The sequence below is a fragment of the Stegostoma tigrinum genome, chromosome 11, assembly GCF_030684315.1.
Source record: "Stegostoma tigrinum isolate sSteTig4 chromosome 11, sSteTig4.hap1, whole genome shotgun sequence".
Classification (NCBI taxonomy): Eukaryota; Metazoa; Chordata; class Chondrichthyes; order Orectolobiformes; family Stegostomatidae; genus Stegostoma; species Stegostoma tigrinum.
The window spans coordinates 12,353,201-12,377,765 of NC_081364.1; the positions used below are offsets into that span (position 1 = coordinate 12,353,201).

The 24,565-nt window shown below is 43.4% G+C and overlaps 1 protein-coding gene across 10 annotated transcripts in view; it reads right to left on the reverse strand.

The window, feature by feature from the left end:
• Nucleotides 1-941: 941 nt before the first annotated feature.
• glyctk (glycerate kinase) overlaps nucleotides 942-24,565 on the reverse strand; it is a 28,277-nt gene continuing 4,653 nt past the window's right edge. Inside the window, exons 1-7 of one of the 10 annotated variants that reach the window (XM_059649759.1) lie at nucleotides 23,859-24,104; nucleotides 18,919-19,050; nucleotides 16,573-16,630; nucleotides 15,806-16,319; nucleotides 11,372-11,523; nucleotides 7,608-7,783; nucleotides 942-2,920 (exon numbers count right to left, since the gene is read on the reverse strand). In XM_059649759.1, the coding sequence (XP_059505742.1) occupies nucleotides 2,006-2,920; nucleotides 7,608-7,783; nucleotides 11,372-11,523; nucleotides 15,806-16,197 (1,635 nt within the window). In that variant the 5' untranslated portion in view covers nucleotides 16,198-16,319; nucleotides 16,573-16,630; nucleotides 18,919-19,050; nucleotides 23,859-24,104 and the 3' untranslated portion in view covers nucleotides 942-2,005. Of the gene's footprint in view, nucleotides 2,921-7,607; nucleotides 7,784-11,371; nucleotides 11,524-15,805; nucleotides 16,320-16,572; nucleotides 16,631-18,918; nucleotides 19,051-23,858; nucleotides 24,105-24,565 lie in introns of those variants that run through there. The other 9 variants (XM_059649757.1, XM_059649762.1, XM_059649760.1 and 6 more) reach the window with 9 other exon arrangements.

The window sequence follows — 24,565 nt, forward strand, 5'->3', positions numbered from 1 at the left end:
TAGAACAGTACAGCACAGAACAGGCCCTTCAGCCCACAATGTAGTGCCGACCATTGATCCTCATGTATGCACCCTCAAATTTCTGTGACCATATACATGTCCAGCAGTCTCTTAAATGACCCCAATGACCTTGCTTCCACAACTGCTGCTGGCAACGCATTCCATGCTCCCACAACTCTCTGCGTAAAGAACCTGCCTCTGACATCCCCTCTATACTTTCCTCCAAACAGCTTAAAACTATGACCCCTCGTGCTAGCCATTTCTGCCCTGGGAAATAGTCTCTGGCTATCAACTCTATCTATGCCTCTCATTATCTTGTATACCTCAATTAGGTCCCCTCTCCTCCTCCTTTTCTCCAATGAAAAGAGACCAAGCTCAGTCAACCTCTCTTCATAAGATAAGCCCTCCAGTCCAGGCAGCATCCTGGTAAACCTCCTCTGAACCCTCTCCAAAGCATCCACATCTTTCCTATAATAGGGCGCCCAGAACTGGATGCAGTATTCCAAGTGCGGTCTAACCAAAGTTTTATAGAGCTGCAACAAGATCTCACGACTCTTAAACTCAATCCCCCTGTTAATGAAAGCCAAAACACCATATGCTTTCTTAACAACCCTGTCCACTTGGGTGGCCATTTTAAGGGATCTATGTATCTGCACACTAAGATCCCTCTGTTCCTCCACGCTGCCAAGAATCCTATCCTTAATCCTGTACTCAGCTTTCAAATTCGACCTTCCAAAATGCATCACCTCGCATTTATCCAGGTTGAACTCCATCTGCCACCTCTCAGCCCATCTCTGCATCCTGTCAATGTCCCGCTGCAGCCTACAACAGCCCTCTACACTGTCAACGACACCTCCGACCTTTGTGTCGTCTGCAAACTTGCTGACCCATCCTTCAATCCCCTCGTCCAAGTCATTAATAAAAATTACAAACAGTAGAGGCCCAAGGACAGAGCCCTGTGGAACTCCACTCACCACTGACTTCCAGGCAGAATATTTTCCTTCTACTACCACTCGCTGTCTTCTGTTGGCCAGCCAATTCTGTATCCAAGCAGCTAAGTTCCCCTGTATCCCATTCCTCCTGACCTTCTGAATGAGCCTACCATCTGGAACCTTATCAAATGCCTTACTGAAGTCCATTGATGCCTGGATGGAGTGGACTTGGTGAAGATACTTCCATTAGAAGGAGAGACTAAGACTTGAGGGCACAGCCTAGGTGAAGGGATGACCCTTTAGAACTGAGATGAGAAATTTCATAGTCAGAAGGTGGTTAATCTGTGGAACTCATTGCTGCCGACCTATGGAGGCCAGATCATTTGAGTATCTTTAAGACAGAGATAGATACGTTACTGATTAGTAAAGAGATTAAAGGTTAAGGGGAAAAGGCTGGAGAATGAGAAACACATCAGCCATGTTTGTTTGGCAGAGCAGGGTGGGCTGAAAGGCCTAATTTTTCTCCTATATCTTACGGTCTTAAAACAAGAAATTGAGTTTGGGTCTTTTCTGGTTTATCCAAAGGTATTCAACATGATGTTGCAAATAGGTATGCAGCTATAGCAGGGTCTTCCCTAATGCCATACACCAAAAACAAAACCCAGTAGTCTGCTTTTTCTGTTGATTGTGGATATAAGTTCCAATTCAGTTTTGTTTTACTGGGTTACTGGGGGAATTAGGTATGTAATTTACAAACCCTTAAAATTCTAAAAAAATTATAACCATGGCTTGTGTCAAAAAATATTGCCTAGATCTTAGAGCACTAATTTGAGGAAAACTTGAATGTTTACATCTTTATTTGAATAGCTTTGTCTGTGAGGTATGCAATAATGGCTCTCAAAATGCTGTGGCATATCTGATCCAACATCATTTGCTTTAACATGTAATGCCAATGCTCAACTTTGTTTCCTTTGCTGATAAAATACTATGTGAGGACAATATTATGTCTCTTTTTAAAGAAATTAGATACTTCTTCATCTCCCTTTATGTTGAGTGAAAGGCTAATGCTTGATTTAAATTTCATTGTATTGAATAATGATTGCTTGCACATCCATAACATTGGTATTTGTCAGTCCTGTCACAATTTGATCCATTCCATTATTAAACTTGTTAAAGAAGGTAAAGGAGTCATTGTTGTTTACAAAGTCCTCTGTGTTGAGCCCTTCAGCAAAGGCCTTGTCAACCAGTTCACAGTAAGCAAATGCACCAGCTGCTTCCGTGGGCCCATCCTGTCCATCAGTCCCGGCAGTAAGAAAAATAACTTCATGCTTTGTAAGTAGATCTTGTGGAAACTTTGATTTTGCACTGTGAAGTTCCAACGCTACATGCAAGGCCAGCTCTTGATTTCGACCCCCTTTACCTTTACCCTGGAGTTGAACTGTAGTTTCACCCCCTGCCAAAAGGCAAATTGATTTCTTGGAACTCTGTGCCTCCTCCAACAGTTTCAAACAGCCGTCTAGTTGAAAGTCAGGAAGCTCCAAGTTTACGACCATCTGCAGGATCTCATCTTTCAGTTTGCTTACATGTACGTATTTTGAACTGGCAGCTGCCAGAACTGAATACGCATATCTAATCAAAAGACTGTACAATTTAGCCACAGTCCTGACATCTCCACTGACTGCAGTAGACAGGACATAAGTATTATAACCCAAGCTTTCTGATTTGTGTTTTGCTTCCTCTAAAGCAACTGCATTTGATCCCACAATAAAATTGCAAACATGAGCAAATGTTTGAATTTCCTCTTTGTCCACTTTCATGCTGGACTGAGACAGAACTTCTTTTACAGATTCTGGCATGGATAATAATAAGTTATATTTTGACAGTATCTTGTGACAGTCATCTTTGCTTTGTAAGTTAAGTACAGTTGGGCCACTGGCTATAAACTCCAAATTGTCGCCAATAATATCAGACATGATGAGACTCACCACCTGCCAAATAAAGAGTTATGTTTTATATTTCTCTATATTTCAATCTCTCATACATACAATCAAACCTGATTATAATACAAGATAACAAAGTGTGAAGGTGGATGAACACAGCAGGCCAAGCAGCATCTCAGGAGCACAAAAGCTAACATTTCGGGTCTAGACCCTTCATCAGAGAGGGGGATGGGGAGAAGGAACTGGAATAAATAGGGAGAGAGGAGGAGGCGGACTGAAGATGGAGAGAAAATAATATAATTTGGAGTCTTCTGTTTAAGTAAAATGTATTTAGAATCCTAAATCCAAAGATGATCTCAATTATTAATACAATTTCTAATCAAAAGTGCCTGTTGGTTATATATTGTAATGCTCTGACCTTTTTATTGAAGTAACAGTTACTAAGTGTGCACATATAAATACTGTCTGCTTATTGAACTTGTCATTAAATCATTTTGTAATCCATCCATCCATGGGTGAACACACTACGTGGTGTGGTACTGCGTCATACATTCCAGTTTTAATTCCTAAGTTAGGTGGTGTAGGTAAAGAGGTGGAAGGGCTACAAATAAGCTCAGCACTGATCAAACTACAAAGGAATAAACAAGATTTTAATTTCAGCTCTTGACTGCCACCTCCTCTGCCCTTACTGCAAGTACTACCCTGTGACTGTGACAAAATTACAGGACTGGTTTCTCTGCTCTTATGAGCTGTTTAGGTATGTCCAACGAGAATAATCACCTGGTTTAGGTATTCAAGGGCAGTCAGCACTCTGAATCACACCTAACTTTGACTAGGTATCTGACTGAAGGAGTGGAGGTTGGGGGTAGAAAATAGACTAAAAACCTTTCAGATTCAACTCTGCCAATTTCAAAGAAAGAGACATCACCTGTAGGGAAAGCAAGTGAAGTTTCAGACTGTATGGAAAGTACCTTTGAGAGATAAATATGACAAATCTTTGTGATTTCTGCACTTAAGTTACTGTGCCTAGTTTTGGCCACTGTACATAGTGAAGGATATTGAGGGTCTTGAAATTGTAACTAAGGCATCTCACTTATGGGAATATTCCAAGAGTTCGAATTGTCACTTGAACATCAAAGACATTGTGGGATACATGGTTTTAAAAAAATGTAAAAATCCTGGATAATTTACTTGACAGGGTGAACTAAATGAAGGTAAAGAATCAGGTTAGAAAGAATCAGAGCTTTTATTTTCACAAGGATTCATTGCTCAGTATTAGAATATCTGAACTTGTAGTCCGTTAATGAAAAATGTGAGTGACGGTATGTTCAGTGAGAGAGATCTAAGGTACCAATAAAAATGAGGATTTGTGAGCAGCAAACAAAAATCGTTATTTTTCAGATAACACGGTGTGAAGCTGGATGAACACAGCGGGCCAAGCAGCATCAGAGGAGCAGGAAAGTCTGACGTTTCGGGTCGAGACCCTTCTTCAGAAATGGGGGAGGGGGAAGGGGAATCTGAAATAAATAGGGAGTCAGGGGAGGCAGATAGAAGATGGATAAAGGAGAAGATAGGGTGAGAGGGGACAGACAGGTCAAAGAGGCGGGGTTAAAGCCAGTGAAGGTGAATGTAGGTGGGGAGTTAGGGAGGGGATAGGTCAGTCTGGGGAGGATGGACAGGTCAAGGAGGTGGGGTGGGTCTTGAGGTGGGAGGAATGGTTAGGGAGGCGGGGACTAGCTGGGCTGGTTTTAGGACGTGGTCAGGGTAGGGGAGATTTTGAAGCTTGTGAAGTCCACATAGGAACCCTGCAGCCCAAGGGTATCAAAGTGAAACATGAGATGCTGTTCCTGCATCTTTCAGGTGGCGTCATTGTAGCAATGCAGGAGAGCCCCAGGATGGACACTTCGTCCGGGGGGGAAGGAGTTGAAATGGTTCGCGACTGGGAGATGCAGTTGTTTGTTGCGAACTGAGGGGAGGTGTTCTGCAAAGAGGTCCCCAAGCCTCTGTTTGTTTCCCCGATGTAGAGGAGGCCACAAGGGGAACAGCAGATACAGTATATCACATTAACAGATGTGTAGGTGAACACCTGTTTGATGTGAAAAGTCTTCTTACGGCCTGGGATGGGGGTGAGGGGGGAGTTGTAGCACTTACTTTGGTTGCAGGGAAAAGTGCCGGGGGTGGTGGGGATGGAGGGGAGAGTGGAGTGGGAAAAATGTCTTTGGTAGTGGTGTCAGATTGCATTCTCCCTCCCCACTCTTATGTGCTTTTCAGAGGGACCACTCTCTCTGTGATTCCCTTGTCCGCTCCACACTCCCTTCCAGCACCACTACCCCCGGCACTCTTCCCTGCAACCGAAGGTACTACACCTTCCCCCTCACCCCCATCTCAGGCCCAAAGAAGACTTTTCACATCAAACAGGTGTTCACCTGCACATCTGTTAATGTGATATACTGTATCTGCTGTTCCCCTTGTGGCCTCCTCTACATCGGGGAAACTGAACAGAGGCTTGGGGACCTCTTTGCAGAACACCTACGCTCAGTTCACAACTAACAGCTACACCTCCCAATCGTGAGCCATTTCAAATCCCCCCCCAACTCCTTGGACAACATGTCCATCCTGGGCCTCCTGTATTGCCACAACGGCACCACCCGAAAGATGCAGGAACAGCACCTCATATTTAGTTCGGGAACCCTGCAGCCCAAGGGTATCAATGTGGACTTCACGAGCTTCAAAATCTCTCCTCCCCCGACCACATCCCAAAACCAGCCCAGCTAGTCCCTGTCTCCCTAACCATTCCACCCACTTCAAACCCCAGCCCCCATCTCCTACCCACTAACCTCATCCCACCTCCTTGACCTGTCTGTCCACCCTGGTCTGACCTATCCCCTCTCTAACTCTCCACCTACATTCATTTTCACTGGCTCCAACCCTGCCTCTTTGACCTGTCTGTCCCCTCTCACCCTATCTTCTCCTTTATCCATTTTCTATCCGCCTCCCCCGTCTCCGTATTTATTTCAAAATCCCCTTCCCTTCCCCCATTTCTGAAGAAGGGTCTCAACCCGAAACATCAAATTTTCCTTCTCCTCTGATGCTGCTTGGCCTGCTGCGTTCACCCAGCTTCACAGTGTTATCTCAGATTTGCCAGCATGGGCAGTTCCGACTATCTCTGTAACATCGTTATTTTTCAGCTGGAAATGCACATACAATATAAACTCAGGGGTAATTTCTCCCCCACATTCCCCTTATAATTCAGTAGCCAGTTGACCCTTCTGGTCTTGTCTGATATAAAAACAAAATGAGTATTTAAACATAATGGAACATCGATACAGCATAACTAAGCATTTCACCAGCTTCAAAATCTCCCCTCCCCGCACTGCATCCCAAAACCAGCTCAGCTTGTCTCTGCCTCCCTAACCTGTTCTTCCTCTCAACTATCCCCTCCTCCCACCTCAAGCCACACCTCCATTTCCTACCTACTAACCTCATCCCACTCGCTTGACCTGTCCGTCTTCCCCGGACTGACCTGTCCCCTCCCTACCTCCCCACTCTACCTATCCTCTCCTCTATCCATCTTCGGTCTGCCTGCCTCTCCCTCCCTATTTATTTCAGAACCCTCTCCCCATCCCCCTTTTCTGATGAAGGGTCTAGGCCGAACCGTCAGCTTTTGTGCTCCTAAGACGCTGCTTGGCCTGCTGTGTTCATCCAGCTCTACACTTTGTTATCACCAGCAGGGGTTACTTGCTGGGTGGGAGAGATGAAAAATTGGAATTTGCGCTTTGTAACATACTATGAAGTACTTATATACAGGAAAGATGTTGTGAAACTTAAAAAATTCAGAAATGATTTACAAGGATATTGTCACGGTTGGAGCGTTTGAGCTATACAGAGAGGCAGAATTGGTTATTTTCCCTGGAGGGTTGGCGGCTGAGTGGTAACCTTCTGGAGGTTTATAAAATCATGAGTGGCAAGGATAGAGTGAATAGCCAAGGTCTTTTTCACAGGGTAGGAGAGTCAAAACTACAGGACATAGGTTTAAAGTGAGAGGGGAAAGATTTAAAAGGGACCTGAGGGGCAACATTTTCATGTAGAAGGTGATGCGTATATAGAATGAGATGCCAGAGGAAGTGGTAAAGGCTGGTACAATTCCAACATTTAAAAATCATCTGAATTGGTACATAAATAGGAAGGGTTTAGAGGGATATGGGCCAAGTGCTGGCAAATGGCTCTAGATTAATTTAGGACATCTAGCTGGCATGGACAATTTGGACCGAAGGGTCTGTTTCTGTGCTGTCCAACTCTATGACCCTAGCCCCTTTATAACCTCTCAGAATCTCAATTGCTTTATGTAATGTAATAGCTATAATGTCGGAAAAGCAGAAGTCAATAGCAGAAATAACAGTATGACAATAACTGGATAATTGTTGAAGTGATGTTGGTTTACAGATAAATGTTATCTAAGCCATTGGGAAATACTTTGTAATCTCACAGAGATTTTTTTGCATCTATTTCTCACAAAAAGGACAGAAGCTCCGACAATGTGGCACTGGCCCAGTACTGTATTGGAGTGTCGTTCTAAATGATGTGCTAAGGACTCTGGTGGGACTTGAACGTGTAATCTGACACACAGCTGACATTTTGACTACCACTATTACAGATTAAGGCCAAAAATTGATCATAATCTCATTCAAGGTTTCACAATCAACACATTCAGGCAAGAAACAGAAAGGTTACAAACCTGTGCAGGATAGGCAGCCCTTGCCAAACCTCCACCCTTCAACACTGACAGCATCTTGCGCACTGTATTGAGTTCCTGAATTGTTGCCCCCTTAGCAGCAAGTTGTTTGGTCACATATTGTTTCTCCTCCAAAGTGATAGGGGGAATTGGAGCTGGCAATAAAGCTGAACCCCCACCTGAAGAAGCAGTATTTAAGTATTGTTACAGACCTGAACATGCCGCGTCATTAGCACACTATTATTGTGTGGCCTAATGCAAGCTTAGGCGTAAAGTTCACATAGGTTATGTTAGGAACTGGGGAAAAAAAAATCCTGCCTGAAACTAGTGGGCATGTGAACTTGCTCAGTAGGAAGTTAACTTGTGGCCAAACAGACTAGTGGAAACGGTTGAAACTTGTTGAAAATTATAATTATGATTTAAGATATTGAACAATGTTTGATTTTCCCTTTCTCGTGCAGGTAGGGGATAGAAAGGTTTGGTAAGCAGAATAGCCTTTGCTTGTTCCTTATCTCCTCATGTAACCTTGTGTCTGCAATTTTACAAACACGTAGTGCATGTGGGGCATGCCGAACTGAAACCAATATCCCCGGGAAGCGGGAAAGGAAATTACGTTGTGAGTCAAGTATTTCAGATACTTCTCCACAGCTGGCTACAAACAGAAGCAAATTACTACAGATATTGGACATCCGTTATCAAAGATCTGAAATCAGAATACGAATGCAATTTTTTTTTGTTTAAGCTCAGGACATTGAAAGAGCCAGAACCTGCACAGAGGGTGAATCCCAAGGAATTACAGAAACGTATTTAGTTAAGTATTTTGGGGTTACTGTTTAGCTAGTTTATTTATTTAACTGGTTCGTGTTTCTCATGTTAGTTAAGCAGTCACAAATCCCTTAAGCTAAACAAACGATACTTAATAACTGGAAGCCAATATAGTAGAATGGCTGGGACATCTCTATACACATCATACACTCTATGAGTTGTCTACAACACTTCATAAGTTCTGGAACATCACATATGCAGCCTTCACAACCAGTTGCTCCAGTGTTACTTGAGGGCACATGGTATTATTAGAGTGCACGTGCAAGAGAAAGAAAAGCCATTAGGCCCTCAGAAACCTGCTTTTCTATTTAAAAAGATTAAGACATGCTCCACGTCAATACATTTTCTTACCCTATCCCTACATTCTTCTGGTGTCCAAATATCTTATCAGTCACATCTTGAATATCCTCAGTGACTGAGCATTTACAGCCATCTGTACTAGATAACTCCAAAGATTCATGAACCTCTTGAGTGCATTTCTCCTCATCTCAATCTTAAGTGGCCAACTTGCTATCCCAAGACTATTAAGGGGGAAACAACAACTCAGTGTTTATTTTGTCAAGTCCTAAGAATGACAACTTTGTGGACAGTATGTTTCACTAAGGTTCACCAGGCTGATTCTTGGGATGGCAGGACTGACATATGAGGAAATACTGGAATCAACTAGGCTTGTACTGACTGAAATTTAGAAGATTGAGGGGGGAGGAATCTCATAGAAACATATAAAATCCTGATAGGATTGGACTCGCCAGCTGTGGGAAGAATGTTCCCAATGTTGGGGAAGACCAAGACTAGGGGTCACAATCCATTCTGGACTGAGATTTCCAACAATTACTTCACTTAAGAGTTGTGAAGGTTCCCTATTCATTCACAGGATGAGGGGGCGTCGCTAGCTGGGCAGCATTTATTACCTATTGCTAATTGCCCTGATGGCAGTTAAGACCCATCGGTGTGTGTCTGGAGTCACATGTAGGTCAGACCAGGTAAAGATGGTAGTTTCCTTTCCTAAAGGACATTAGTGAACCAGCTGGGTTTTTCAAGCAATAGACAACAGAATCACTGTCATCGTTCAATTCTCAATTCCAGAACTTTATTGAATTCAAATTCCACCATCTGTTGTGGTGGGATTCGAACCCAGGTCCCCAGAACGTTATCTAGGTTGCTGGATTAACAGTCCAGTTGATAATACCTTTTGGCCATCATCTCGCCCCCTTAAAAATTCCTGCAGGAAGCACCTACAGGAAGCTGTTAGGGCCAGTTCATTAGATATATTGAAGACGGAGCTGGATGTGGCTGTTGTGGCTAAAGGGATCAAGGGGTCTGGTGAGAAAGCGGGAATAGGATACTGAGATTGCATGATCAATCATGATCAAATTGAACGGGTGGTGCGAGTTTGAAGGGGCCTTCTCCTGCACCTACGTTTCCATGACCACCCTGTAGCTACAGAGTTTAAAAGATCAAACAGTGCAAGATTCCTTTAGGAATGTAGAGCCCAAAGAATGGTACTCAGTGCTGGGTAATAGTGCATGCAACAACACCTTTAGAAAGTACAGTCAGAAGATAATCCACAATACAGAGAAATTTGGCTGTAGGGAGAATAAGAAAGCGTCGAATGCAATATTGTGTCTTTAAAACTATAAAGTGCTCAAATAGCAACAACTAATTTTTCGATTCAACATGGTAAAATTTCCATGACTCAACACTGAGTTCAGCTATTTCGGATCACAACTCTTGTCCCTATTTTGGGCCAAGGCTGCTGGTGGCAATGAGTCACCTTTCTCATGTTTTTCTTCTTTACTTGTCTCAGTAGCATTTCATTTGACTTGTCCCATCATCCCTTACATCATTTATGGATGTGACTTTGCTTGCTGAGCTGGAAGGTTAGTTTTCAGACATTTCGTCACCATTCTAGGTAACATCAACAATGAGCCTCCGGTGAAGCGCTGGTGTTATGTCCCACTTTCTATTTATCTGTTTAGGTTTCTTTGGGTTGGTGATGTCATTTCCTGTTCTTTTTCTCAGAGGATGGTAGATGAGCTCCAAATCAATGTGTTTGTTGATGGAGTTCCAGTTGGAATGTCATGCTTCTAGGACACGCACGAGTATTCCTAGAAGCATGGCATTCCAAACGGAACACCATCAACAAACACATTGATTTGGAGCCCATCTACCATCCTCTGAGAAAAAGAACAGGCAATGACATCACCAACCCAAGGAAACCTAAACAGATAAATAGAAAGTGGGACATAACACCAGCGCTTCACCGGAGGCTCACTGATGGATGTTACCTAGAATGGTGACGAAATGTCTGAAAACTAACGTTCCAGCTCAGCAAACTCACATCCAGAACCTCAACCTGAGCTACAAATCTTCTCAAAACTCACTTACATCATTTATCTCTCCTGCCTTTCACTTATTCTCTCTCTCTCTCTCTCTCTCTCTCTCTCTTTCTCTCACACCCTTCCCTCCCTTCCTCCAGTGCTTTGTTTTATTATAAGCAGCGATCAGGTCCAGCACCCGTACAACAGATGGCACTGCATTAACTCAATAAAGACTCTAAGACAGTCATTTTATTCATTTTAGTAAATATTTGAAAACTTGAGTTTTGAGAAGATTTGTAGCTCAGGTTGAGGTTCTGGATGTGAGTTTGCTCGCTGAGCTGGAAGGTTAGTTTTCAGACGTTTCGTCACCATTCTAGGTAACATCATCAGTGAGCCTCCGATGAAGCGCTGGTGTTATGTCCCGCTTTGATGTAACCTAGAATGGTGACGAAACGTCTGAAAACTAACCTTGCAACTCAGCGAGCAAACTCACATCCAGATTTGAAAACTTTTCCAATAGCAGTGCAGTCAACCTGCCGTAGGAATGATGGATATTGATCTGTGCTAAACTGTAGCTGATGGATTAATCTCTATGGTCAATTAACAAGAGGATTTACGTACCTGAGATAAGCACAAACAGCAGGTCATCTGCAGCAAGTCCTTCCACCAAATGACGGATAGTGTTGGCTGCCTTTAAAGCATTCTCATCAGGGAGGTTATGTCTGGCTCCTTCCATTGCTTGTATTTTTGTATTAGGTTTTAAAAGCATGTCCCTGTGGAATTATCCAGAATGAAGCGGTTAAACAGTGCATGACAATATGACGTATTGAAGAACTGTACTACTTCAATTCATAGGCATTTGCAAAGCATAATGCAAATTCAAGTTTGGATTGTTTTCTCAATAAATAATTTCCTCCCTTTCCTGGAGGCTTTGATTCCTCTTGAACACAATTCATTGACCACAAGTACTTGGTCCAGGTAGACATCTTGAATATGTGAACCTTGATAGTGCCTATTAAACCATGAAGGGTATCACAACTATGATTACTTTCACTTAATCTTGATCTCAAGAGCAAGCAGCCAGCAAAGCCCATCTCCCATGAGTGGGAAAAATAACCATTCTTATTTCAACCACAGCTCCACTCAACATCAACTGCAACTTGATATGATCCTAGTTAAATTATGTTGTAATGAACTCAGGTACACTGAGTCCAATTCTAATGTTTCCATCGCTGGTATTGTTGCAATAATCTAACTCAGCACAAAGTGAGAAATCAAACCCATTCCTGGAATTCCCTCCCCAACGGCATTGAGTCAACCAGCAATATGTGGCCTGCAGTGGTTCAAGATGGCAACTCACTACCTCATGAAGGGCAACCAGGGATGGGCAATAAAATACTGCCCAGCCAGCGATGGCCATGTCTCACAACTGAATAAAAACAAAATGTAAGTTCTGCAAATTGAGTAATTCAGTTAGCTACTGGAGGAAACCTCATGCTGTTATTCTTCATTGTACTAAATATCTGAAGTGGAGGAATGTGCAGGGACTTGAGGAGTGAATGGGAGTGTATAGCAATGCATTATTTTTTCCTTATGAAAGTCAGCATGAATATAATTGGTTGAATACATTTTTTCCTGTAATCTAACAATGCTATGGTCTATTCTATGCTGTGCAAACCCCTTACAGTGGGAGACCAATTCTGTAAGTTTTGCACCTGTATAGCTATCAGACTTTAACTGCACAAACAATTATTGGATAGTACTTTTATTCATTCATGGGAGTTTGAGCATTGTTGGTCAGGTCAACACTTATTGCCCATCCCTGACTGCTTCAAGGTGGTGGTGGTGAGCAATGTTTCTGCAACCTTGTTCCATGTTAATTATTGTACATAAAATGGTTTACAAAAAGACTGGAACTGAACACCGCACTGAAAAAAAAAACACTGGCCAACCACAACATGAAATTTTAAATGGGAAAGTTGCTGGTGAGATGTCAACTGAGTAATTTGCTAGGCAGTTTTATGGGCACTTAACACTCAGTCATATTAAAAGCATTTCCTAATGGAGTTATCAAGAATGAAGTAGTTACACAGTGTGATTGTTGTGAGTTGTATTGACCAACTCCACCCTTTCTTCTCTTTTACATTTTCAAATGTATAATTTGAAATGCAAATCAATTTTTGATTTGCTTCTTCTCAACTAATTTCCTGGGTCCACAGTCACGTATAGGTCAGACTTTAATGAACCAGATGGGTTTTTATGATAATTTGGTTGTCTCACACTTACCATTACTGATATTAAGCTTTTTATTGCAGATATTAATGTAAATAATTTAATTTAAATTTTCCAGGTGCAATGCTGGACTTGAACTCATTTCTCCAGATCAATAGCCCAGCTTCCAGATCGCTGGTTCAGTAACTCAACTATCATACTACTGCGCTGGAGGTTAATGTTTTAACATTTGCAATTTCCAACATTTTACTACAGATTTAAACTACAACAGCGTCAATGTGATATGGTTTACTTTGCATTATTACTCTACCTACAGCATAAGTTGGAGTCTAAATCAGGAGTCAAGGCAGACTACATCAAACCTCCAGAGCCTTGACACTCAATTTACACGAGAAATTTAGCATTAGCTATGCAAATGATGGTATATTAGTTGCTTTATTCGTGGATTGTGCTGGAGTAAGGTCCATGATAAGGTACAAAAGTGAGTTGGAGAGGTCATATAGAGGTAGATCATTACACAAGACCATAAGACATAGGAGTGGAAGTAAGGCCATTCGGCCCATCAAGTCCACTCTGCCATTTAAATCATGGCTAATGGGCATTTCAACACCACTTCCCTGCACTCTCCCTGTAGCCCTTGATTCCTTTTGAGATCAAGAATTTGTCGATCTCTGCCTTGAAGGCATCCAACGTCCTGGCCTCCACTGCACTCTGTGGCAATGAATTCCACAAGCCCACCACTCTCTAGCTGAAGAAATGTCATCTCATTTCAGTTTTAAATTTACCCCCTCTAATTTTAAGGCTGTGCCCACAGGTCCTAGTCTCCCCGCCTAACGGAAACAATTTCCTAGCAACCACCCCTACTAAACCAATCTTGTAAGTTTCTGTTAGATCTCCCCTCAACCTTCTAAACTGTAATGAGTACAATCCCAGGATCCTTAGCCGTTCATCATACGTTAAACCTACCATTCCAGGGATCATCTGTGTGAATCTCCACTGGACACGCTCCAGGGCTAGGAGCAAGGACAAGGAGCAATATCCTCTTAGCATCTACCCTGTCAAACTATCAGAATCTTAGAAGTTTCAATAAGATAAACTTCTTGTCCTAAGATGGTGATTAGTTGTAGCAAAGTACGATGGTTATTGGGCATCCTCAGTACCATGCCAAAAGTCCCAATTTTCTTAAAAATCGGAGTGTAGTCAGTGTTGAAAAATAATTCAACAATTTCCAATTCTGACCTCACTCGATATGAACAATTAGCTAAGAGTCAGGTGCACAGACAACAGTCCAGCTATCAAAGAAGTACTGGGACCAACTGTAGCTCCCATTTTTCTCCCCCAGCTGAGGTTACTTAAATCAACAAGAGTAGAAAATGAATCTGCAATAACAATGATCAGAAAAAGTCTATTTCACACTGGACAACAAATTTACCAACTAAGTTATTTAAGCAATCCCAAAACTAACTGGTACTTTTCCTAGAGATAATGGGAACTGCAGATGCTGGAGAATTCCAAGATAATAAAACGTGAGGCTGGATGAACACAGTAGGCCAAGCAGCATCTCAGGAGCACAAAAGCTGACGTTTCGGGCCTAGACCCTTCATCAGAGAGGGAGATGGGGAGAGGGAACTGGAATAAATAGGGAGAGAGGGGGAGGCGGACCTTCTCACACACCACCCTACCAACCTCCGGATTCTCACACACCACCCTACCAACCTCCGGATACAACGCATCATCTTCCGACACTTTCGCCATTTACAATCCGACCCCACCACCCAAGACATTTTTCCATCCCCACCCCTGTCTGCTTTCTGGAGAGACCACTCTCTCCGTGACTCCCTTGTTCGCTCCACACTGCCCTCCAACCCCACCACACCCGGCACCTTACCCTGCAACCGCAGGAAATGCTACACTTGCCCCCACACCTCCTCCCTCACCCCTATCCCAGGCCCCAAGATGACATTCCACATTAAGCAGAGGTTCACCTGCACATCTGCCAATGTGGTATACTGCATCCACTGTACCTGGTGTGGCTTCCTCTACATTGGGGAAACCAAGCGGAGGCTTGGAGACCGCTTTGCAGAACACCTCCGCTCAGTTCGCAACAAACAACTGCACCTCCCAATCGCAAACCATTTCCACTCCCCCTCCCATTCTCTAGATGACATGTCCATCATGGGCCTCCTGCACTGCCACAATGATGCCACCCGAAGGTTGCAGGAACAGCAACTCATATTCTGCCTGGGAACCCTGCAGCCTAATGGTATCAATGTGGACTTCACCAGTTTCAAAATCTCCCCTTCCCCTACTGCATCCCTAAACCAGCCCAGTTCGTCCCCTCCCCCCACTGCATCCCAAAACCAGTCCAACCTGTCTCTGCCTCCCTAACCGGTTCCTCCTCTCACCCATCCCTTCTTCCCACCCCAAGTCGCACCCCCATCTACCTACTAACCTCATCCCACCTCCTTGACCTGTCCGTCTTCCCTGGACTGACCTATCCCCTCCCTACCTCCCCACCTATACTCTCTCCACCTATCTTCTTTACTCTCCATCTTCGGTCCGCCTCCCCCTCTCTCCCTATTTATTCCAGTTCCCTCTCCCCATCCCCCTCTCTGATGAAGGGTCTAGGCCCGAAACGTCAGCTTTTGTGCTCCTGAGATGCTGCTTGGCCTGCTGTGTTCATCCAGCCTCACATTTTATTATCTTGGTACTTTTCCTTCCAGTTTGATGTCTGTGATTGGGTTTGTTAGGGAAGGATTGGGACGGAGCATTACTGTTGAATAGAAAAGAAAAATCCACATGATTATTTTTGTAGTTTCTTACTCTTTTCCTGCCTCACAAAGAATCCTTTGAATGCCAAGAGGAATACTGATCGCTCCTTGGAGTAGATGGTCTCCCAAGATCTCTTCCATAACAGCTGCCATTCCCAAAACAGCCTTTCCAAATCCAACAAGGGAGACATTTTTATGGACAGGGAAGCACTGATTTTGTATCATCAACCTGTCTCCTTCTATACTAATATTCTTCTTCATCATGTTTTGAGGCAAAACGGCATTGATTGCTGCCTGAAAGATCTGCAGACCATGCTGCCGAAGGGCCATTTCTTTATTAATTACAGAAGCACTGTGAAGATGAAGCCTCTTTAGGTTCCAGGTCTTGTAAATGAGTCGATTGTTGGAATGAAGCCACAAGTATCTTCCAAATGCAGTGACCATCTTAACCACAGAGATTCATTGATTGCTGAATAATTTCATCCTGCCAGAGACCACATGGGAAGCCAGTAAGAAGTTATTCAGTTCTGCAGTGTAGCAAGCACAGACGCAGCATCAAATTAAACCTGTAGGGTAAATTCCACAAGAAATAGTTAGATCTGTAATTCTCCACAAACTGCTTCCTTATCTTCTGGTTTCCAAATTCTCATTCCAGTGTACTTCAAAAATTTATATTTCCAAATGTCATTTTTATTTCATTTATTTTAAAATCCTACAAGAAGTGTTAGTAAAGTATAAACAGGAGTGCAATTGACAACTAAGACTTTATTTGTATTTTAACGATTTATACCAGGTAGATTACTAACTAGTGACTTGTACCTTCAATTCTTATTTCACAGTTCCTGGATTAACAGGGTTCAGAGTTCATTCAGTGTTACTTAGTGACAAAAGAAATAATAATTAAACAATTGCAAGTGCCATAAGTATTATAAAATTAAAAATGTCTGTTTTCACGCCTTACTCGGTTTGGTTGATCTAGTTCATAAAGGCTTCAACATCTTTGTAAATTAAATAAAAATATTATCATAAATTAAGTAGAAATGCAATCATAAATCATTTTGTTCCAATTTTGCAAAATAATTCAACTTAATTTACATGCACCTGTCGTTCATTCCAACTTGAAGGAGCTCAATGGTCTTAGCAATGAAGGCCAAGGTATTTCAAAGAATTCAAGACTCTTCTCACACAGTGCTACTGCTGTTACCCCTGAACCAGGAGGCCTGGATTCAATTCCCACTTGCTCCAGAAGTGAGAGATATTTTTCTAACTTGACCAGTTAAGAAAAGAAATACACAATCTGAAGAGATAGTAGGAACTGCTGATGCTGGATAATCTGAGATAACAAGGAGTAGAGCTGGATGAACACAGTAGGGCAAGCAGCAGAGGAGCAGGAAAGCTAGCGTTTTGGGTCGAGACCCTTCTTCAGAAATTCTGCCTAGCCTGCTGTGTTCATTCAGCTTCACACCTTGTTATCTCACACTATCTGAAGAAGAGTCTTTAACAGCGATCTTGTGGCATAGTCCCTATCTCTGTTCTGGAAAGTCTGGGCTTAAGTCCCAGACGTTCCAGATATGTTGTAACATATACAAACACATTGAAATAGATATTCTCTAATCAAAGAATTACAAAGAACAAGCCATTCAGAAATTATGTTCCATTCAAATTGCTCCCTCTCCTAAATTAATCCTATTTACATATTCTTTTGTTCCTTTATTCCTCATCCAGTTTTCTCAAAATAAAGGAACATGCTGTGACACGAATGAAGTCTTATGGCACTGTGGATAGCGTCTCTAAGCCACTGAGGTTGAGTCCCACTACAGTACTTGAAGGACAAGAAAGGTCCATACGTCGTGCATCCAAACAGGTTAAGTATCGATCTGAAAATCCTTTCAATGAGGAAATAAGACTAGGAGAGATTTCTAGTCAGTCATGCAATGTAAAAAACACCAGTGCCTTCACCATTACAATCTAGAATTACAGACTGCAACATATACATAGAAATGTATATGCTATTTGAAATCTCTGAATGAGCTCTAACTGACTACCATGACATTGTGGTACTCTCAGTTAAAGGCAGTTTCCAGATGGTTGCAATGGAAAACAAAAGTTGATTCCAATTTACCACAAAAGATAATTCAGAAAAGGAATATATTCAGCTTTACAAGTAGAAGAGGAATGTCTAGGAAAATTAGCAAGTGAACATTGCTTCGATAAAAAGGACTGAAGAGAAAGCAAACAGCACAAGCCACTGACTCCTTGCTATGCATGGAACTTGTGTCTCCTTCAAGCTGGAGTGAGCAATAGGTGTATGTAGATTAAGTTGAATGATTTGTAAAATTAAAACAAAATGACTCATCATAATATTGTTCCTTATGATATTTCTGCTTAATGCGCAAAGCTGTGAAAGTTATTCAATGTTCCAACTATAATTTTGTTTACATTTTAACAATGTAAAGATATGTATTTTTACAAAGACTTTCAAGATCTTATGTCATCCAAAAGCAGTCAATTAAGTCGTTTTGAATTGCAGTCACTGTTCAAATGTAGGAAAATAGTGCAAGTTGTTGTTAACATTCCCTTATATTGCAGGGACATAAAGAGAGGTTGCAATTGGTGCAAATCTGAACATTTTAAATATTTTTGGAATATGTAACCTGTATTCTATTAAATTAATTTATCAGTGCAACAAGCATACAGTAAGACAACAACCAGACAAAGGTGATTACACTTGTTGAGTTAGGACAATGTAGATCAGTTGTTGCATACCATATTCAGTGAGCTTACTGCTGTTCATTCAACCACCACCATAAGAGATGTGGACTGTCTCCAATGCCAGTGCATCTTTCTTTCGATCATGGGCCCAAAATTGTTCACAATATTTCAACTCTGGTAAAACTCGTGCCTTGTATAGTTTTAACAAGGCTTCCCTTTTTGTTAATATTCTATTTCCTTTGAAATAAAGGCCAATATTCCATGTGCCTTCCCAATGACCTGTGTGTATGCTAGCTTTTAGTGATTTTTGTACAAGGGCTGTACTGGTCATGGCATTTTATAAGATGTTCAGTGGTCACAAAGCAAATACATACATTTAAATAAAATTTAAATTGATAAATTTGTAAAATACAAGAACAACACAGATCAAAAAGATTTATTTGAAGGTCTTACACTGATATGTGTGGCTGTGAATCCACAAGACGGCATAGTTTAGGATAATGAAAGGCTCAAAGTGTTGAAGGCACCAGGCATCTCAAGTAATAGCAGTGCATGAGTAATCTGAGATAATGGGAACTGCAGATGCTGGAGAATCAAAGATAACAAAGTGTGAGAGATAATGGGAACTGCAGATGCTGGAGATTCCAAGATAATAAAATGTGAGGCTGGATGAACACAGCAGGCCAAGCAGCATCTCAGGAGCACAAAAGCTGACGTTTCGGGCTTAGACCCTTCATCAGAGAGGGGGATGGGGGGAGGGAACTGGAATAAATAGGGAGAGAGGGGGAGGCGGACCGAAGATGGAGAGTAAAGAAGATAGGTGGAGAGGGTGTAGGTGGGGAGGTAGGGAGGGGATAGGTCAGTCCAGGGAAGACGGACAGGTCAAGGAGGTGGGATGAGGTTAGTAGGTAGCTGGGGGTGCGGCTTGGGGTGGGAGGAAGGGATGGGTGAGAGGAAGAACCGGTTAGGGAGGCAGAGACAGGTTGGACTGGTTTTGGGATGCAGTGGGTGGGGGGGAAGAGCTGGGCTGGTTGTGTGGTGCAGTGGGGGGAGGGGATGAACTGGGCTGGTTTAGGGATGCAGTAGGGGAAGGGGAGATTTTGAAACTGGTGAAGTCCACATTGATACCATATGGCAACCAGCTTGTAACTGATGTCCATTTCAAGCCCACCGACTCCCACAGTTACCTAGAATACACCTCCTCCCACCCACCCTCCTGCAAAAATTCCATCCCCTATTCCCAATTCCTCCGCCTCCGCCGCATCTGCTCCCACGATAAGACATTCCACTCCCGCACATCCCAGATGTCCAAGTTCTTTAAGGACCGCAACTTTCCCCCCACGGTGATTGAGAACGCCCTTGACCGCGTCTCCCGCATTTCCGCGACACATCCCTCACACCCCGCCCCCGCCACAACCGCCCCAAGAGGATCCCCCTCGTTCTCACACACCACCCTACCAACCTCCGGATACAACGCATTATCCTCCGACACTTCCGCCATTTACAATCCGACCCCACCACCCAAGACATTTTTCCATCCCCTCCCCTGTCTGCTTTCCGGAGAGACCACTCTCTCCGTGACTCCCTTGTTCGCTCCACACTGCCCTCCAACCCCACCACACCCGGCACCTTCCCCTGCAACCGCAGGAAATGCTACACTTGTCCCCACACCTCCTTCTTCACCCCCATCCCAGGCCCCAAGATGACATTCCACATTAAGCAGAGGTTCACCTGCACATCTGCCAATGTGGTATACTGCATCCATTGTACCCGGTGCGGCTTCCTCTACATTGGGGAAACCAAGCGGAGGCTTGGGGACCGCTTTGCAGAACACCTCCGCTCAGTTCGCAACAAACAACTGCACCTCCCAGTCGCAAACCATTTCCACTCCCCCTCCCATTCTCTTGATGACATGTCCATCATGGGCCTCCTGCAGTGCCACAATGATGCCACCCGAAGGTTGCAGGAACAGCAACTCATATTCTGCCTGGGAACCCTGCAGCCATATGGTATCAATGTGGACTTCACCAGTTTCAAAATCTCCCCTTCCCCTACTGCATCCCTAAACCAGCCCAGTTCATCCCCTCCCCCCACTGCACCACACAACCAGCCCAGCTCTTCCCCCCCACCCACTGCATCCCAAAACCAGTCCAACCTGTCTCTGCCTCCCTAACCGGTTCTTCCTCTCACCCATCCCTTCCTCCCACCCCAAGCCGCACCCCCAGCTACCTACTAACCTCATCCCACCTCCTTGACCTGTCCGTCTTCCCTGGACTGACCTATCCCCTCCCTACCTCCCCACCTACACCCTCTCCACCTATCTTCTTTACTCTCCATCTTCGGTCCGCCTCCCCCTCTCTCCCTATTTATTCCAGTTCCCTCCCCCCATCCCCCTCTCTGATGAAGGGTCTAGGCCCGAAACGTCAGCTTTTGTGCTCCTGAGATGCTGCTTGGCCTGCTGTGTTCATCCAGCCTCACATTTTATTATCTTATAACAAAGTGTGAAGCTGGATGAACACAGCAGGCCAAGCAGCATCTCAGGACCACAAAAGCTGACGTTTCGGGCCTAGACCCTTCATCAGAGATGGGGATGGGGAGAGGGTTTTGAAATAAATAGGGAGAGAGGGGGAGGCGGACCGAAGATGGATAGAGGAGAAGATAGGTGGAGAGGGGATAGGTCAGTCCGGGGAGGACGGACAGGTCAAGGAGGCGGGATTGGGTTAGTAGGTAGAAAATGGAGGTGTGGCTTGAGGTGGGAGGAGGGGATAGGAGAGAGGAAGAACAGGTTAGGGAGGCAGGGACGAGCTGGGCTGGTTTTGGGATGCAGTGGGGGGAGGGGATGAGCTGGGCTGGTTTTGGGATGCAGTAGGGGAGGGGGAGATCCCAACTCATCCCCTCCCCTCCACTGCATCCCAAAACCAGCCCAGCTCGTCCCCGCCTCCCTAACCTGTTCTTCCTCTCACCTATCCCCTCCTCCCACCTCAAGCCGCACCTCCATTTCCTACCGACTAACCTCATCCTGCCCCCTTGACCTGTCTGTCCTCCCCAGACTGACCTCTCTCCTTCCCATCTCCCCACCTGTAATCTCCTCCCCACCTATCTTCTCCTCTATCCATCTTCGATCCGCCTGCCCCCTCTCCCTATTTATTTCAGAACCCTCTCCGATGAAGGGTCTAGGCCCGAAAAGTCAGCTCTTGTGCTCCTGAGATGCTGCTTGGCCTGCTGTGTTCATCCAGCTCCACACTTTGTTATCGTGCATGAGTAATCTCTTTATTTTACTATTGTCATTCCACTGGAAAAAATTACTTCACTTCTATATTGTTAGGCCATAAAAATCTGCTGTTGTGTCACATTTCAGGATCCTTGACTCTAAGAATACAAACTTAAATACATGTAATAGGTATAAAGACAATACTAATCACAAGAAAAAATACTAGGGAAACTTAATGGAGTTAAAACTAATAAGTTCCTTAGACATGATAGGATGTAGAGGTTCAGATTTTAATGGCTTGGATGAGGAAAGTTTGAGAATGAAAGAAAAATAAATGCAAAAGAAAGTGGAATATGGGAAAATGTGAGATTATGCACTTTTGCAGAAAGCACAGAGAAGCTGAATATTATTTAAATAGAAAAGCACAGAGGGATTTGGGAATCAATGTGCAAAAAAAATCACTAAAAGCTAGTATACATTCAGATAACAAGGAAGGCATAGGGAATGGTGGGTTTTACTTCAAAAGAAATTAAAGATAAAAGAAAAGGAAGCCTTGTTAAAACAATACCAGGCACTAGTCAGACCACAGCTGAAATTTTGTGTACAATTTTGAGCCCATTATTGAAAGATAGATATACTAGCATTGTCGGCAGTCCACAAAAGGTTGACTAGGTTGGAATGTGTAACCTGTATTCTATTAAATTAATTTATCAGTGCAACAAGCATACAGTAAGACAACAACCAGACAAAGGTGATTACACTTGTTGAGTTAGGACAATGTAGATCTGGATTTGGGGGCGGGGGGGGGGGGGGGAAGACAGTCTTAGGAGGAGAGGGTGACTCGGCTGGGCCTATATACACACTGGAATTTAGGAGAATGAATTGCAATGTTACTGAAACATACAAGATTCTTAGGGGGCTTGACAAGACAGTTTGTTCCCCTTGTGGGGGGTATTTAGGACCAGACAGCATAATGTCAGAATGAGGACTGCCCTTCTAAAACTGATGAAAAGGAATTTATTCTCTCAGAAGGTAGTGAATTTGTGTATTTTTTCTTGGCACACAGGTGTAGAGGAGGCTGGGTCATTAGGTGATACTTAGGCCCACGGATTGCTCAGGTCCTTGGATCAATTTCAAGATGGGCTTAGTTAATTGACCTCAATATGAACAGACAGCTGCTGAACTGATATAGAGAGGAAACATCAATCTAGACTTTGATTCTAATTGTAATCCAACTGCTGGTCAGCATTAACAGATTTTCGTGAAAGAGTTCTTGTGGCATAGTGTGAAAATCCCTGTCTCAGGACCAGACACCTAGGTTCCCTGTCAAAGATGTCACATAACATGTCCAAACAGGGGACTGACTGAACATAATTGTTGAATGTTTGTGAATTTGGACTCAGACTTGGTTCTGCTATTCAAACTGTTTGCCAATTTCATTGTCCTAGCTTTAATGCAAAGACAGTGCACAGGAATAAAGGAGGAAGCCACTCAGACCCTTGGTCAAATCTGACTATTTAGTTCTAATTCTAATTCTATCTCAGTCAATTCCATAAACTCTTACCTTCACCAAATAAAAACGTCATTTTAGCATTAGCATTTACTGAGAATAACTGACAGGCACTGGAGAGCTGATATCAACACCTAGTACCCAGTTAGGGGCATTACCTTTAGGGTGGGCAGGAGAGAAGAAAATTGTTGCGGGTGTAGATTAAAAATTTGAAAGGGAAGTACTGAAATCTCATTGGCTACCTTACTTCACTTCTTCAGATCAACAATTAAAAAGTCTCAAAAAATCAAATTGCTCAAAAAGTAAATTCAGAGTTGCTTCCGACAATCTAATTTATTATTTCATACCGGTAGAAGGACATAGCAGATTAAGAAAGGGACCATAATTACGAAATAACAGGGCACAGAAATATCCAACCGAGATGAGTGATAATCTCTTGCCAAATCAAAAGTTAATTATTAATAGAATACCGGTCACCACTGGAATGTTAATCTTTTTTGGAAAACAATCCTGACCCCAAGTTGTCCTGACTTCTTTTCGACACAAAACAGCGAGCTCGACGTTTAAAAGTTGCCACTGGACTTTTAAAGTTGCCAGGTCTTGATGATAAAGGGATTTTGAAAATTTAGCACCTGGGTGTCAGTTAAGTGTTATCTTCGCTTTCAGCCTCACCTTGCGCTCCAGTCTGGAAACTCTCCTTTTCTAGTATCAACCGCTACACTTGGACAATGTGGAACTGAGGCGCAGGGCGATTTGCAGGAGCAACTAACCCCTTGATCAATGCTCTTAACTTTGGTCCAGCGATGGCCGGCCTTTATCGGCGAAACTGCACCGGACAGAGAGGCTGTCGGCTCATGTGTGGAATGATAAGCGTTGGACAGGCATGCCCTGCCCCTCCTCAATCGCAACACTTCTGTGTTCTCCCCAGCTCCTCCTCTTCCCACCCACCCACTATCTCTACTACTACTTCCCTCACAGCGGTTTACGAAGCAACATTATTTAGTTATTAAAAGTTGCAGAGAAGATGGATCATGGTTGGGGAGGAGAAGGGCGTGGGCGTGAGACCAAATGAATATGCGGTACCCAGTACAATGAAGCACGGGAACAGGACCTTCAGTCCACCAGGATACCATTCTAAATTAAACCTAAAATATTCTTAATTCTGTAGTAAATGAGGACTAATCATTTGTAAATCCTGTTCACGGATCAAGAGCCAAATGGCACAGAGTTAGCTCATGTTGACACTGCTACTTATCATTGCTTTAAGGGCAGATAAAAGGCACTAGTATAGTTTGGTGGTTTGTTGGTCAGCATTGATACGGTGGGCTGAAGGACCTGTTTTTATGCTGTACGATTCTATGAGAAACAGCACTCATACA